Here is a 15,660-nt window from a genome sequence, read left to right on the forward strand (position 1 = left end):
CTCTCTCACACGGTTCCTGAAGTCCTACCGCTTGCCCATGATTGTTGTCTGGGAGACCATACCCTGCTCTAACAACAGTTGCTAAGGGGCGGAGACTTCGAATTGGTTCCGGAGACCAAATACTCCAAGGTCAAGTACTCTGGGCGCATGCGATAACCTTCTCTGAGTTCTCGCGATGCTTCCTCTCCCGGAAGCACCGGAGGACCTTCCCAGTTAACGGCGTCGCGATGTGTGGGGACTGTGTGGAGAAGGAATATCCCAACCGGGTGAGCGAGTGGGCACCGAGAACTTCCCGCTCCCTTGACCCATGGCCGGCCCCTGAGGCTTCCCATGACCCCAGTCGACCTTCTCTGGGAGGCCGGGCGCCGGGCGGACTCAGCCGTTTTGCCCCTTCCGGTGACCCGGTAGCTGTATTTAGGCACCTGACAGCGCCGATGGCCTATAGCGGTCCATTCCCGCTGATCCCGGCCCTGGCTACTGACTGACATCAGCTGTCACCCTATTTCTCTTGAGCTCCAGGGGACAGCAAATGAAACCCCACCACCAACACAACCCAGGCGACAACAGAGGGCACCCCTATCCATACCCTGGTCTCATCCTCTAGCTTGATTTAATGACGTTGGGTATTCTTCTTGAATTCTAGCTCTGGAAGGCTCTGAGTTTATCTGTTCTAACCCAGTTTTGCAGATGAAACTTTTGCTTAGAGAAAGGAGATCACTTGCCGAAGTTCACATTCTAGTTAGAATGAGAGCCAAGACTAGAATACAGGTTTCCTGGCTGTTACTTTCTTTTAAATCTCTGTTCCTTTCAAGCTCAGGAGGTTGCGAAGCTTGTTTTCTTTCATTCACTCAGGGTATACTTACAGAACCTTTATATTTGTGTAACTAGATTACTTTGCTAGGCCAGAAAGGGATACCAGAGAAGAAATAAAAGGCAGCTTCCGTGCTGCAGAAGAGCTTACATTTTACGTGAGCATGTTATTAACAAAAAATGACTAGTACAGTACATATATGCTATTCAAGTTTAGAGAAAAGGGAGAGCAGCAGGGGATAGTGCTGTTTTCCCAGATGAAGTGGCCTTCAGTGGGGACTTGAAGGATAGTTATGACTAAGGTAGAGAAGAAGGAAAGGAGGAGTTGAATTCTGGAGAAAAATAACAAGAACAAGGATTCTCATATTGTTCGGGAGGTAGAAAATTTTATGGTTGCCTCTGTTTCTTAATATTTTCAGTAATACTTAGTCTTTGGGGAAGGTTATGTAACAACATGAACACTCATCTGGTAAACCTCTTTGAGGAAAAAACTCAGAGTTGTCCAAAAAAAAAAAAGTTATAAAAAAAAGATATGCATACTGAATGACCCAGAAGTTCCCATTCTGGAGAAATAAATGAATGTGTGCAGTATGTTCCTGGAGACTGATATAAGAATGTTCATAACAGCATTATTTGTGGTAGTAGACTGTAAAAGTATGATATGGTCATAGAATGGAACACCATGAGTGAGTGAGTAATGAAAGTGACCGAGTGAGAGCAGTGGTTTGCCTCCTAAGGGACATTTGACAATATCTGGAAACATTTTTGGTTGTCGCAACTGGGGTACAATAGATATTTAATAGGTAAAGGCATTATGCTGTACATTTATGTTTCACATACTTTTCTTTATTGTGTTCTATTTTATACATTTTTATTTGTTTAACAAGAGATTTTTGTGAATCCAGTAGTGAACACTGCACATTATAGGCACCATGAGGGAGATGTTTGCTGCGGATGGTATTAAAGTTTGGATTTTTAAGAGTTGAGCTAATCAAAAGACTTGAAAATTATATAGAGAAGTTCAGATTTTAAACTTTAGGCATTTGGCAACCATTCCCCAAAAATTAAATAGGGAAGTGATTCTGAATTCTGTTATTTAGAAAAGTGAATCTTGTGGTTGTTTGTTGAGGTGATGGGATTGGGAGAAGTGTAAAAGGAGAGCCCTACAGAGCATTTGGGGAGCCAAATGGCAACAGTAGTGTCGGCGTGAGATAATGAAGACCTCATTTCGAAGAAACAATTAACAGGACTAAACCCCTTTAATGTAGGAGGGAAGAAGGGAAGAGCTGTAGTCAGATGAGTCAGCCAAATAAAGGCGTCAAAATGGAAAAGATTTGTTCTCTTAGGAAAAGAATGTAGAGAATCAACCAGAATCAAGAACTGAGCTTCAAGGAATAAATTAATTTAGGAAGTGAAAATAAAGGTATAGAAAGAAGAGTAGAGAAAAGAATTGAGGTGACTGGAAAACCAGGAAAGTGCCTAAAGCACTTTTCTCTGATTTAATCTGTTCTGAAATAATTAAAGGGCTGTCATGAGGAAGAATTGAGCATTTATTTGAAATTTCAGAAGGCAGATTTAGAAATAATTAGTAGGTGGATATTATGGAATTGTAGACTTTGACTTAGAATAAAGAACTTTCTGACAGATTTTTTTTTTTAAGGGAATGGATAACCTTAGATGAATTAAACTCTCTTCCTGTTGTTCAGTACAGACTGACTACTTGAAATCTCAAGGTTCCTTCCAGATCTGGGATTTTTTGAAGTCATGAGATATTTTTAAGGGCAGTAAAAGCAGAAGCCACTTTGCTTGAGCCTAGTAAAGGAAAAGATACTAAGGTGGTGGTAGCAAGTATTGTCCATTCATTCAAAAACTTTGGCAGAGAAACATAATGGATTAGCATATTGGGTAGGTCTAAATGCAGAATGAGTAGGTAATAAATATTTAATCCTTTATCTCTGGTTTCATAAAATTTCCTGGAGTTCTGTGGTAGATGTTTTTCACAGGCTAGAAAATTCCTAATAGAGCTCTAGCCCACTAGCTTGTAATATTATACCAAGAACTTGAACTCAAGCATGAATCAAATTGTAGATGAACCATACTAATTTTCTGAATTCAAATTTTTTTGCTCAACTGTGATCCAAAAAAAATTTTTTTTTCATTCAGAAAAGCATTTAGCAAACCAGTTGAACTAGAACTTTACTGCCTTTTCTAAAATAACTGATCAGGCACAAAATTGTAGTAAAACATTTCCACATCAAACTGGAAATGAAACCTTTATTTTTGTGTAGTTCCAGTTTCAGCTTTAAAATTCTTAGTAATACAGTAGCAATACAGAAATAAAGCATGAATCGAGATTAATCAGAGAGAGTAATCAGTAATCACTAATCAAATTAATGATATGTTTAAATTAGAAATTGTTTTATATGCATCACTTAAAATTAAACTACCAAAGTTTATGTACTTAAATTGTTGCTTAGCATTAAACCACATTTAATTAAGTGCTGAGTTTGATATATAATTGGTAAGACAATTGTATGTAAATGGATGCTTTAAAATGATATTCTGCATTTTTAAATGCCTGCGTTAGAAAAGAACAATCTGGAATCAGTAACTTAACCTTTCATTTTAACACAGTGGAAAAACAGTAACACACTAAATTCAAAGTAAGCAGAAGAAAGGAAATAGTAAAGGTTAGAGTTGAAATTAATGAAATAGAAAACAGAAAAATAGAGAAAATCAGCCAAACTAAAATTTGGTTCTTTTAAAACTGTATTTTCCATTTTCAATTTTCAACATTCCTTGACAAAACATATACACTATTAAATTATACCATCTGAAATAATAGTTTTTTGGAAAAAGCAAATTGGCCCAACCCTTGTCAAAGTGATTGCATATTTCTCAAGTTTATATAAGATTTTATCATAATATACTGTCATACTAATTATCATCATAATATTCAACCATTTCTTCTTGCACATTTGCATACCTTCACAGATCCTTAACAAGAATTTAGCTGAATTACATTTTCTTTGGATATTTAACATTTGATTTTTTTCCTGTCTTCTTGAAACTGTTAAAGCTTACTACATTTACTCTGGAATTGATTTAGATTTTATTCTTCTTTTTCTTCCCATTGTGAGAACCTCAGAAGCTTCTCTGAATATTGTGTGCTTTAATTTACTTTCCCAAATTTGGACATTAATAATCTCACGTCATTTAATAAAAGAGCCACGCCTCTCTGATAGAGGTTACCCTCATTGCTTTCAAATGACCAGGGCCCTTATAGAAAGCCCTGTCAGTTTCTTAGATACTGTACTTGCATTTTGCCATTTCAAGAATTTATTTCCTTACCTCACAATAGGTATATAGATCTCTTTTCTCTTCTCTCAGTGTTTAGAGTTTACATTCTGTCTGCTTACAAAGTCAGATTACAGAAGTTAGACCACATTGTATAAGGTGCCTGTGTTTATGTGTGCAATCCTGTTCAGAGTTCTGTTTATTTGAAAGTGGCATTTAGATCTTTATTCTTTTAATGTATTTTTTTAAGTCCTTAATTTCTTGGAGTCTTTGGCAGTCAGCTTTTATAGATTCAGGGCAGTCCCAGTTCAAACGCCAGCAAGCTTTTTTGTAAAAGGTTATAAGCTGATTCTAAAATTTATATGAAATGAAAAGAACCTAGACTAGCCAAATTATAGGACATAAACTACCTAATTTAAAGACTTACTAAAGCTACAATAATCAAGAGAGTGTGAGATTAGTGCAAAGAAAACAAAAACACTAATTCAAAAAGATATATGCACCCAAATGTTCATAGCAGCGTTATTTACAGTAGCCAAGATGTGGAAGCAACCTAAGTGTCCATCAACAAATGAGTGGATAAAGACAGTGTAGTGTATATATATATACACACACACAATATATATATTACTCAGCCATAAGAAAGAATGAAATCTGGCCATTTTGCAACAACATGGTTGGACCTGGAGGGTATCGTGCTTTGTGAAATAAGTCAAACGGAGAAAGATAATGTATGTTTTCACTTATATGTAGAATCTAAAAAAACAAAAGAACAAACAAAATAGAAACAAACTCACAGATTCAGAGAACAAACTAGTAGTTACCAGAGGGAAAAGGGGTAGGAGGAAGTGAATGGGATTAAGAGGTAAAAACATAAAATGAGTAAGTTATAAGGATGTAATGGACAGCACAGGGAATATAGCCCACATTATATAGCAACTTTGTATGGAGTATAGTCTATAAAAATATCGAATGACTATGTTGTACACCTGAAACTACTATAGTAAGTTAACTGTACTTCAATTAAAAAAAAAGAAATGAGGTTGAACTAGGTTGTTTATAAAGCGACTTTTAGTTCTGAACAATTACTAGTAAGCCTTTAGCAAAAACCTCCCTTGAGCCAGAAGCATATATTGCTTGCAGTTTCTTAGTGACGAGCGAAAACCTTTCTCTTTTAAATGCCATGGTGTCAGTCTGATGAATTGCAGAACTTGTCTTCTGTGCCTGAATCACAAGTATCCTAAGGACTGGCATCTACAGAGCTGAGAATTTGGTTTTCTTTATTTTGTGGCATTTTTAAGGCTTGAGAAAATGCTGTTTCAACAATCAACTGAGCATCACAGTGTAGAAGATTATGTTTATCATTGTCTTAGTATTTCCATTTTGACTGAATTTTCATTCTAGTTTTATAATATACCTCATTTAATATTGTTGGCTATTAGATTTTTCTGATTTTTCCTTTTCATATTTTATATTATTAAAACTCCATTAAGTTGTTTCTAAATATCTTTTTGCATTTAGTCCTCTCTCAAACACAGTTGCAGTTCTCAGAAACTTACAGCTCTAACACTGCTTCAGTTTAATTTACCCTGAATGCTTCTAGAGGAAAGCTGGTAATCTCAAAAATTCTTGATGTAGACTTCAAGCAAGTAAATTCTGGCCATGGTTTTTGCCTTTAGAGATTTTAAGTCTGTTAATCATTTTCAAATGATTGTGGATTTCACGGATTTTGAAATAGAAGAAAATTAAATTCCTCATTTTCATATTTTAGGGTACCATCTGCCTGGAGAATGGGTCTTTCTTGCTGAACTTTACAGGCTGTGCAGTGTGCAGTAAGCGGGATTTTATGCTGATCACAAACAAATCTTTGAAAGAGGAGGATGGAGAAGAAATAGTTACCTATGATCGTAAGTAGACTTTTTTTCTACATGAATCTGTTAGCAGATGCCAGCTTTTGGAAGTTAGGTTGTGCCTAGTATTATGAGGCCTATTTCAATGTCATATTGCAATACATAGTCACTAGTTAGTTTTTTAAGAGGAAAATGTAGATAACACCTCATTTATCTAGCATTATCAGGTAGTTCCCATAAATGACTTTTGCAGGTAACTGAAGCTTATGATTCAGGCACCAGTTTTCTTTTGTTTATTTTTAAAGACTTTTTGTCTTCTGAAACAAGATATGGGGACTTTTTTTTAACCTTAGGGTCATCCATATGAATTTTCACTTTCTACCGTAGTATAATACAGTGGTATCCTCCAACACCTATCGAAGTGTTTAGGGCTTTTGCCTTTGTACTAAATGATCCTAGGATGCTATAGTTCTTTTAGTCTTTTTTCTGCTTTTATAGCTTTTGTCTCTTTTCTCACTGTCAGTCTGTAGTTTCTTTCTTTTGCTACTGTTAAGTATGCTACCTTCTTATCTGTTCCTCATCCTTAATACTGGGAATCAGGTAAATAACTATGTATTACAAAAATACATCAGTTCCAAGGTTGGTACTAAGAATCTCTATGAGTAAATTAAGTGTATGTCTACTTACTGCCCAGATATTGTGACAGCTCTTTAACTGTTTACATTTCCTTTTTGCTTGTGTCCTGGTTTTTTGTTGTGTTCTGAGTATGTGAGAAATAAATGTGCAAATAATGATATTTTGAAAGAGAGGTATGAAAGACACTAAGCCTTTAGAATAGAGTCAGACTGTGGGAAAATGTTCTAAATTAGAAGAACCTTTTTCTTTCTTTTAGCATATTCCCCTTTAAACTGTATTTTTTTGCAGGTAGTAGAGAGTAGAGCATAGTGGTCAAGAACAAGGGCTCTGGAGTCAGAATGCTTGTATTTGAATTCTGGTTCCAACACTGCTTAGCTTGGTAGTCTTCCTAGTTACTTAACCACAGTGTGCCTTTGTTTCCTTATCCCTGAAAAGGTGATATCAATAGTATCTACTTCATTGGGTTTTTAAGAACATTAAGTGAATAAACAGATAAAAAGTATTCAAAACAGTATCTGGCACACATTAAGCACTCAATAAATTATAGTTGTTATTATTATTATCATATTGAGAGGCTTTTGTTACTGTTAAATTTACTTTAATGTCTAGCATTGGCTTTTTGTTTATGATTGGTTAATAGCACAATTTCTATCATTCCTGAGAATAAAAGCTTTAACATATTTAGATAGGTCCATACATACATATTTGCTAATTGATTACCTTAGAGAGCTTTCAACAAGAATTAATACATGCACATTAAGTTTCTGAGTTCAGGCCCTTAATTGTATAGTGTGGCTGTGTGACAGATTCTGGATTTCTTATCAAGGTAAATATTATAATGGGTTTCCTACTGTGTTAAATATGACAGTTAAGATTTTTTTTAAGTAGTTCCATGTTAAGAATAGAAATTTCACTGTCTTAAGACCCCTTCCAAGACTTAATTATTTAAGTCTCTCTCTGTTTCAACAGATCTTTGTAAGAATTGTCATCACGTAATAGCCAGGCACGAGTATACGTTCAGTATCATGGATGAATTTCAGGTAAATGTATAAATACGTGTATGTTATTGTGGGGAAGTGGAGTGATAAAAGTACCCTTGAAAAATTAGGTATAGTCTTCATAAATGCAGTATTAGCGAATTTTGGAGGAGGCTATCCCTCTCTTCCACTTGTACAAGTTGAGAGAGACACTTTAGATGTAGGTGGATCTGTTCAAATCTCTCTTCACAAGAGTCACAAAGCAAAATGCATGCCTTACAAATGATATCTCAATTCTGTCATTCTTGCTTCTGAAGAACAGCATATTATGGCTTCTTATGAGGTTACTATTGTGCCTCTTTTTTCTCTACCCAGTATGTGATTGCACAGTTGTTGGCTTTAAGTGTTGACCTGCTCACTGCCATGCTTCTTGCTGAGCATGGAAATTGCTCTAAAGAAGTTATTATCTTTGTTTCCCTTGTAGGCGTGGAGAGTCAAGCAACTTTGTAGTCTCAGTTGTGATAAGACATTTTAATATTGTTTGATGAGTAAAATGATAAGATAAGTGTATCAGGGAGCAAAGCTGAACCACTATAAGGGTAGAGACTGGGGATGTATTATAAGGATCGGTCCTTATACAATTGTGAGAGCATATGAAGAATTCTACAAAATTCTACAGGCTGGTGCAGGCCTGAAGTTGCTGAAGATTCACAAGTCTAATAGTCAGGGAGAAAAGCTGGACAGTGGGGGAAAGCCAAGGACAAATGGGAAAGCAGGAGGACACACTCACCTGTGTCTGTCCTTCACTGCCTCTATTTTCAAGCCTTCAGACTGAATTACTTATGTATTGTGAACTACATGTTTATCCATGGGGTATAAGTATCAAGTATGAGCTTTTAACAGGCAAGGGAACTTTGTTTTGATACTTCAAATTTGGATAGTACTATAATTAGGAAGAAAAAATCTTCCATATCAGAATCTTATAAAATAGTATAACCACTTTCATTCATTCTTATTTTAGTGTGGAAGGAAGCACTTAGTCACCCATCAGAATCTGGTCTAATTTGTTGTGGTTTAGCTAAACAACATCCTCACCACATCTCCTCAGCATCCAAAAACTATGCCTGAAATATACTTATATGAACGATGTGACTTAGGGCAAAATCGAGATCTCGGTGAATAAGTAGCAGCCAAATAGAGGAATAAGCATGTCAGGGGCTTAAAGAAGCAGTTCTGTCTATGGGGGGAAAGGAGTGCTTACAGCTATTTTCTAGAAGTTCCTGAAGCTCTTGTGAGCTTTTTAGTGTCCCTAAGTGGTTATTGAGATTGCCTGTTTATGCCCTAATTGAGCCATTGTGTATCACCGCCATGAGACCGAAGTCTATCTGATTTTCCTTTATGACTGTGCACAGCCATTTTCAAAGCTGGCCCAGAAATTCCTCTGGGGCAGGAACAGGAAGGTGAAGGAAGATGGCTGTAATCACAATGCCTAGATAGTGTGGAATTCTCTTGGAAAAAAAAACTCTTAAACTGGACTCTCTACTGCCAGTTTCTCTCCCAACATCCTCTTCCCCCTCCACCCATATTCTATATTCAGCCAACAGCTTGTTTTTCTTAAAATGATGCTTTCAAACTACCTCACTGGCTTTTCCACAGGTCACCATCAGCTACAGTGTAATATCCAAGCTCCTTTACTCCAAGGTTCTTGCCAAGCGGGCCAGCCTCCCTTTCTCTCATTCCCCACTCCTGTCCTTTTGTACACTAACCACAGCATTGCCCCAACTTTAGATGTTCTTCCTTCCCTCCTGTTGTAGACAAGATTCTTATTTCCTCCTGTCTAATGCTACCCCCACTGCGTTTCCTCAAGAATCTCATGTTATCACCTCTCTTTCTAACATCCTCCTTTTCTCCACGGGATTTAAAATATTTTTGCATGAAATATACTTAGTTTTTCTTTTATTTCTCAAAAATAGATTAAAATCCTTTTGTTTCACTCAGCTACCTGTTTGAGTCTTCCTCTAATCATCTCTCTCCTTCCTTTTGCTTCTTTACTTGAGTAGTTCCTGACCCTATTTTCCTTATTTCCCTCTGCTCCTCTTAACCACTTGCAGACTGGTTTTCATTTTCACTTTACTAAAACTGTTCTCTCATAGTTTTCCTTTCATGTAGCCAAGTCCTGTGACCTCACCTCAGTTCCTCTCTCTCTTAAGTGCTCTTCTGGATCTGGTTTTTTTAACCGCTGTCTTTTTTAAGTATTTCTCCCCTCAGGATCCATAGTGCTAGACTTTGTTCTTTCTTCTTGAATCATTTTGACTGTTCCTTTGCTTTCTCTCTGGTTTCCTTTCCTCTTTTTCCCTAGCTGATTTTCCCCTGAGCACTGGTCTCTGGTCTAGGAGCCTGGCCTGTCTGCCCTCACACAGTGAGCACAGGCACCCTCACTCTCTGCTGAGATCCATCCGATGTCTCCCAGATCTCCTTCTCTAACCTTCACCCCCCAGCTGCCCTCCTTTCTTCCTTTGTTTCTCTCGCTTTTGTTTGTCTCCACTGCCACACTTCATGTCGAGGACCGTACCGCTCAAACCTAAATCACTGCAGTAGTTCCCACGTAGTTTTGCACACGGCCTTCAAATTAATCTTCTGAAAAACTTCATGCCATCACTCCTCTGCTGCTCCATGTGCCATATGCTTGCTCTTTTCTGTATCACTGTTCTTATTCGTGCTTTCTCCTTGGCTTGTCCCTTTCTCTATCTTCAGGCCTTTCTCTACTTTCAGGCCAGCTAAATCTTACCTCTTTCAGGCTGAGCTTAAATTCTATTTCCTTCTTATTCTTACTAGTCCAGCCCATACTGCTTTCTCCCTGTTCTGAACTCATCTTACACCTGCAGCAGGCCCCGCTCCACATGAGTGGCCAGTTGCAAACTTCCATCTCAGCCTGATGACCACAAGAACTCTTCATATGCAGCCGCTGTGGCTTATTCTTCTCGGCCCCACCCTCCTCCAGCCCCCATCTTATTCCAGCAGTAGTCAGGTTCAAGGTGGGATTCCCACCAATGTTTTGTTTTGTTTTGTTTTGAGTGTCTTATGGGAAATTTAAAGACAGTCAAAAATAGGCAGAATAATGTATTAATCTCCAGCACCCATCTTCAGTTTGCTTTATTTGTACCTCACCATTTCCACATCTCCCCATAGGATTACTTTGAAGCAAATACCAAACATACTACTACTTCTGTAAATATTTCAGTATGTGTCTCTAAAAGATAAGGATTCTGTTTTTAAATAAATTCACTTTTAACTAAACCATTGTTAAACAAAGTAAGATTTTCTGGTGACAAGAGCAGAGGGGAAAGTAGAGACGTAGGTACAGAGTTTAAATGGAAAGCAGAGGTGATTACAGGTAGCCTGTATTTTTTCGTATCACCCTAAAACCCATTAAAGCCTCAGGAAACAAGAGGGAAACTGAAACTGCTTTCTCTTCCTCTGTGGATCTGAGAAGAAGAGGACTGGGGGTTAGAAGTAACAGGTAGTAATAGAGGAAAAAAGCCCATGGGACTCTCAGAATAAAACCTTTCCTTCCAAATTTCTGCCCTCAGGCATTGCCCATATGGAGCCTGTGAGGGTCTCCATGAATGACTGGGGGGGGAGTTCTGATTTTCCTACCTTGGCTGGTTTTGGTAAAAGGTGTCCTGATCCCACCAGATTCCTGGCAGCACAGGAGGATAAGATCCTGGCATCCCAACTTAGAATTCTACACATATTTTCCCACAGAAAAACTGCTATATGTGGTTAGATACTATAGTACGTATGCAGTATAAGTTTAAAAGACTCCCTGGATTTCCCCTGGGAACCTAACTGCCGTGTACAACATTTCTTCTGTGGGAAACTGCTTTTGAATTCCAAAGAGTTTTGACCTACGATGAAATTTGGATTCCAGACTGCTTATGAATTAAAGATTACAGGTATAATCAATCTTACTGATTTAATAGTCTTCCCAGATTATACCATGTGTTAGGTTTTTTCTTTCTCCATAGTTCTACTAAGTTTTGCAAGGTCAGACCTTGTCCTCGCTGTCTGTCTTGTCTGCCAGTGCACTTGGCACATTGCAGAGACTTTAGGCACTTGATAAAAACTTGTCAATAGATATATTGGTTGAAAACTCAAATATTTGTCTAGCTTCACACATTTTCTCATTTTGACTTTATTACTTTTTCTTCATTTCCAGTGAGAGTTTGACATGCTGTTAGTAATGTCTGGTGAAAGCAGTAAAACCTAGGAGAGAGTGGATTTTACTTTTATTTTTAATTCATGAGACTCATATTTGTTTTCTGAGCTCTGGACTCTGTCTAGAGCAGAGTAGATAGAGTAGACTTTAAAATTAAATGTGGTCTTTAAGAAACAATCTTTCCACAACTATAATTCTGTGCCCCTATCGAACCTTCTAGCAGGAAATACAAAGGCAGTTGCCTGATTCTGAGTCTTTGTACTGTAGTCATTGTTTATCTCCGTGACCCTCTCTTTAGTGTCTGTTCAGACCCATGAAATACAAACTGCCTTGACTGATCAATTTCCAGAGCGCCAGTAATCTCAATGTCAGGTGTGAAAATGCTAACAGACTTAGTCTAGATGCTTGTTTTCTTTAAGAAGATAAAAAGTTTTTAAGTAAAAGTTTTGAAAGAAATATGTTTCTATAGTTTCTGACCATATTAAATATTCTAGAAAGGGGCAGCTATAATAAGAACAGGACTTTGCCCTTAGGATTTTTGCCTAAAACAGAATACCTTCTGTCATCAGTCTGGACATTTGTTAAGCCTAAGAAACATAAAACTCTTTAAATGGATCAAATTCCAGACAACCAGATATCTAAATATGAGACATGACATACTAGTAGATTTAATGTAGTTGTTTATTTTTCTGGGGTAGATAAAAATAGCTTTTTTGGTTTGGAAATCTTTTTCCCTTTTTTGTTGTTTTAAAAATCATTTCTGTTGCATATTAGTGTTGAATATCCTAGAAAGGAACAACTCTAAGAACAGGAATTTGTCCTTAGGAGCCCACACTCAAATTGCTTCATTGCTTTAAATAGCTGCTCTAAGTAAGCCCAATATGTATGTTTTCTAAGTCCAAGAAATAGCCATGCATTTCCAAGATGACATTCTTGTGTATATAGTGAATAGAGCATTAGCATGTGTTCAGTTTATAGAAACAAAAGGCTCTGGGATACACAGACTAAACCTAAGACGTTGCTTATAGGTGTTGAAGAAATTGATCTAATGTACAGACAGAATATCCATGACAATTTATAGAAAACAGCTTTACAGAGAACATTATGAATCATTTTTCTCCCGGTTCCTCAAGGTAATTATGCACTTTATCTTGTTCTAGGAGTATACCATGCTGTGTCTGTTATGTGGTAAAGCCGAAGATACTATCAGTATTCTCCCTGATGACCCCCGACAAATGACTCTGTTACTCTAAGGATCCTTCTGCAGTTCTGTTGTAATGATGTTGTGTTGGTTTACAATATAGGAAGACTGATGGTTTGTCTAACTTAGTTTATAATGGAAATTATTTGCATATTATTTTTTCTGCCTAAGCATACCTATTCCTTGAGAGAAAAGGTAATTTAGGGGATTGCTGTTCTCTAGAGCTGATCTCTTCTACTAAAGTTCTCTGCACATCAGTGCAGCCAGAATGAAGCATTTTTGTTAGCAATTATGTGGCTAAAAAATAATCAGGATGGGAGCACATCTAGTGCCCAGATCTTGATTCCAATAAAAGGAACTAGAACTCATTGGAGAAATGACTTGAGTCTAGGGCTGGGGCAGTAAATATGCAAGATGAGCTTGGAGTATCTTGAGCCAGAAAAAAAAGGGAGGTGCTCAAAAGAAAAATCACAATGATTGGGAATATATCAAAGGGACAGAGGAGCCAGCTGAAGGAGCTCCCAGTGACCAAAATTGGAACAATTTGAGCAACAAAATAAAGTAGTATTAGATTATAACCCAAACTATAAAATAAACATTCATAAGTCCATACTGTTATAAATGAATGATTCAATAAATAAAAACATAAATTGAAGACAATAGACAAATTCTGCATGCAGAATAATTTCAAATAATGTATGTGGATACCCTTCACTCCTTAAGTGTGTGATTGCATAGTGACTTCCTTCCAAAGGGTATAGTATGGAAAGTGGGAAAAAGTTGCTTTACGGTGGAGAAACCTGACAAACAGTAGCCAGGCCACCAAGATCAGCATCACTGATGATAAGCCTCGTTGACAGCACGTACTCTTGATATGAGGTGATGAGAATGGCACTTTACCTTTGTGGTCTTCCTCCTGTAAACCATCACCCCAGTCTAATCATGAGAAAAATCTCAGACAAATCCCAGTTTAATGAAAAATCCCAGTCAAGGAAAATACCTGACCAGTACTCCTCAAAACTGTCAAAGTCATCAAAGGCAAGGAAATCTGAGGAACCCTCACAGCTAAAAAGAGCCCGAGAGGCGCGGCTGTTAAATATAAGGTGGTGTCCTGAATGAGATCTGCGCCAGCAAAAGGACATTCGATGAAACTAGGGAAATCTGAATAAAATGTGGACTTTAGTGAATATAAATAAATAGCATAGTTTCGATTGCTCCAAAGGGATCTTAGAATATCTTACTTTGCATAGTTGAAAGAACACAGGCTTGGGTGTTGTAAACCCTAGCATTTTGGCCTCTGCCATTTGGTAGCAGTATAACCTTGAAACAAAGAATTACTCTGTATTTTATTCTCTCCCTTCTATGAAATTGGGCTGATAAAAATTGTTACTATACTTCCTTCACAGGATTGTTAGAAGATCCCAATGAATAATGAATGTAAAATGCTTTGGAAGGCATATAAAATACTAGATGCAATGAGATATTTTCAGTTCTTCCCATTCTGCGATCAAAGCTTAAGGGTCAAGCATTAGAAACAAAATTGTTTCCTATTCATAGCTCAAGACATTCTGAACTGAGTGAGCAAAGTTGTTATCAGGGAAAAGCTTTGTTTTGTAACAGGAAAAATTCTAATAGCTGAGGTTTAATGAGTACTTACTATGTACCAAGGCCTTTTTAAGCACTTGTTTAATCCTCATTAACAGTTCCCTGAGGTAGATACTATTGTTATCCCAATTTTAGAGCCAGAGAAACTAAGGCATAAAGAAATTAACTACTCCAGGTCACACAGTTAGTACAGTGACTCCCTGTCAACAACAGAGTTCAGTGCACATGAAGTGTGAGGGTCCGGCAGGGTTAGGAAGAGGTTGAGAATATCAGTGACAGCATATTTAGGCAGGTCAGATCAAGACTTATCCAGAAAAGTTAAGGCAGCTGTTCCTTAGGGATCAGTTGTTTTATTCCTGGAAAATGTTTTCCACTTTCTGCAAATCTATATCTGACCTGCTGAGGAAATCGTTTGGTGAAATGAATCCAGAAAGCAGAGAAAATGTTTCATTACTTGAAATAGCAGCACTAAGCCCATTATAGCTTCTGAATTGTCCCTTCTTGGAGTTTGCTAATGCTTCCAACTTAGTCGTTTGGAACTCAAGAGTACGAGTTTATATGCCTCTCCTGATAGCCTCATCTCTAAAAGAGTATATAACTGTTTATTTTGGACTTATATTACAAAAATTTAAAACATAAGATTCTATCCATGTATTTCATTATTAAGCCTACATTGTACTATGTTTTGTGATACTTCATCATCTTCTAGAATTCTTTTGTCGATCTAATAGAATAAAGACCTCTTGAACTCAGTTCTACTGCATCCATATTTTTCTGTTTAAATAAAGGGAAACCAGGCAAAAGCTTAGGTCTTCTTTTCTTCCCTTCCTGAGATACAAGAAGGAAAAGAAATCCCCTGTTGGTGTGATGGGGAACATGAACTTGTCCTGGCACCTTATTCTTTCTGTATCTGCTGAGGTCTACCTAATTAGGTTCTTGAAATTCAAAGTTCAGCCTGTTTTTTTGTGTTGTTTTAGCAAGCTCTGTCTTCCTCAAATGGTCTTGGGTTCTCCCAGTACTAATTAATTGACATATGATATAGTCTGGGCAGGCATATTATATAGT

General features: G+C 37.3%; 1 protein-coding gene across 1 annotated transcript; it reads left to right on the forward strand.

The window, feature by feature from the left end:
• Window positions 1-163: 163 nt before the first annotated feature.
• Window positions 164-15,347, forward strand: CHURC1 (churchill domain containing 1). The gene is made up of 4 exons (XM_010976644.3): window positions 164-266; window positions 5,879-6,014; window positions 7,563-7,633; window positions 12,950-15,347. Exons 1-4 carry the CDS (start codon window positions 228-230, stop codon window positions 13,040-13,042), a joined length of 339 nt encoding a protein of 112 aa, XP_010974946.2. The 5' UTR covers window positions 164-227; the 3' UTR covers window positions 13,043-15,347.
• Window positions 15,348-15,660: the final 313 nt, after the last annotated feature.

This window comes from Camelus dromedarius, chromosome 5 (assembly GCF_036321535.1).
Source record: "Camelus dromedarius isolate mCamDro1 chromosome 5, mCamDro1.pat, whole genome shotgun sequence".
Taxonomy (NCBI): domain Eukaryota; kingdom Metazoa; phylum Chordata; class Mammalia; order Artiodactyla; family Camelidae; genus Camelus; species Camelus dromedarius.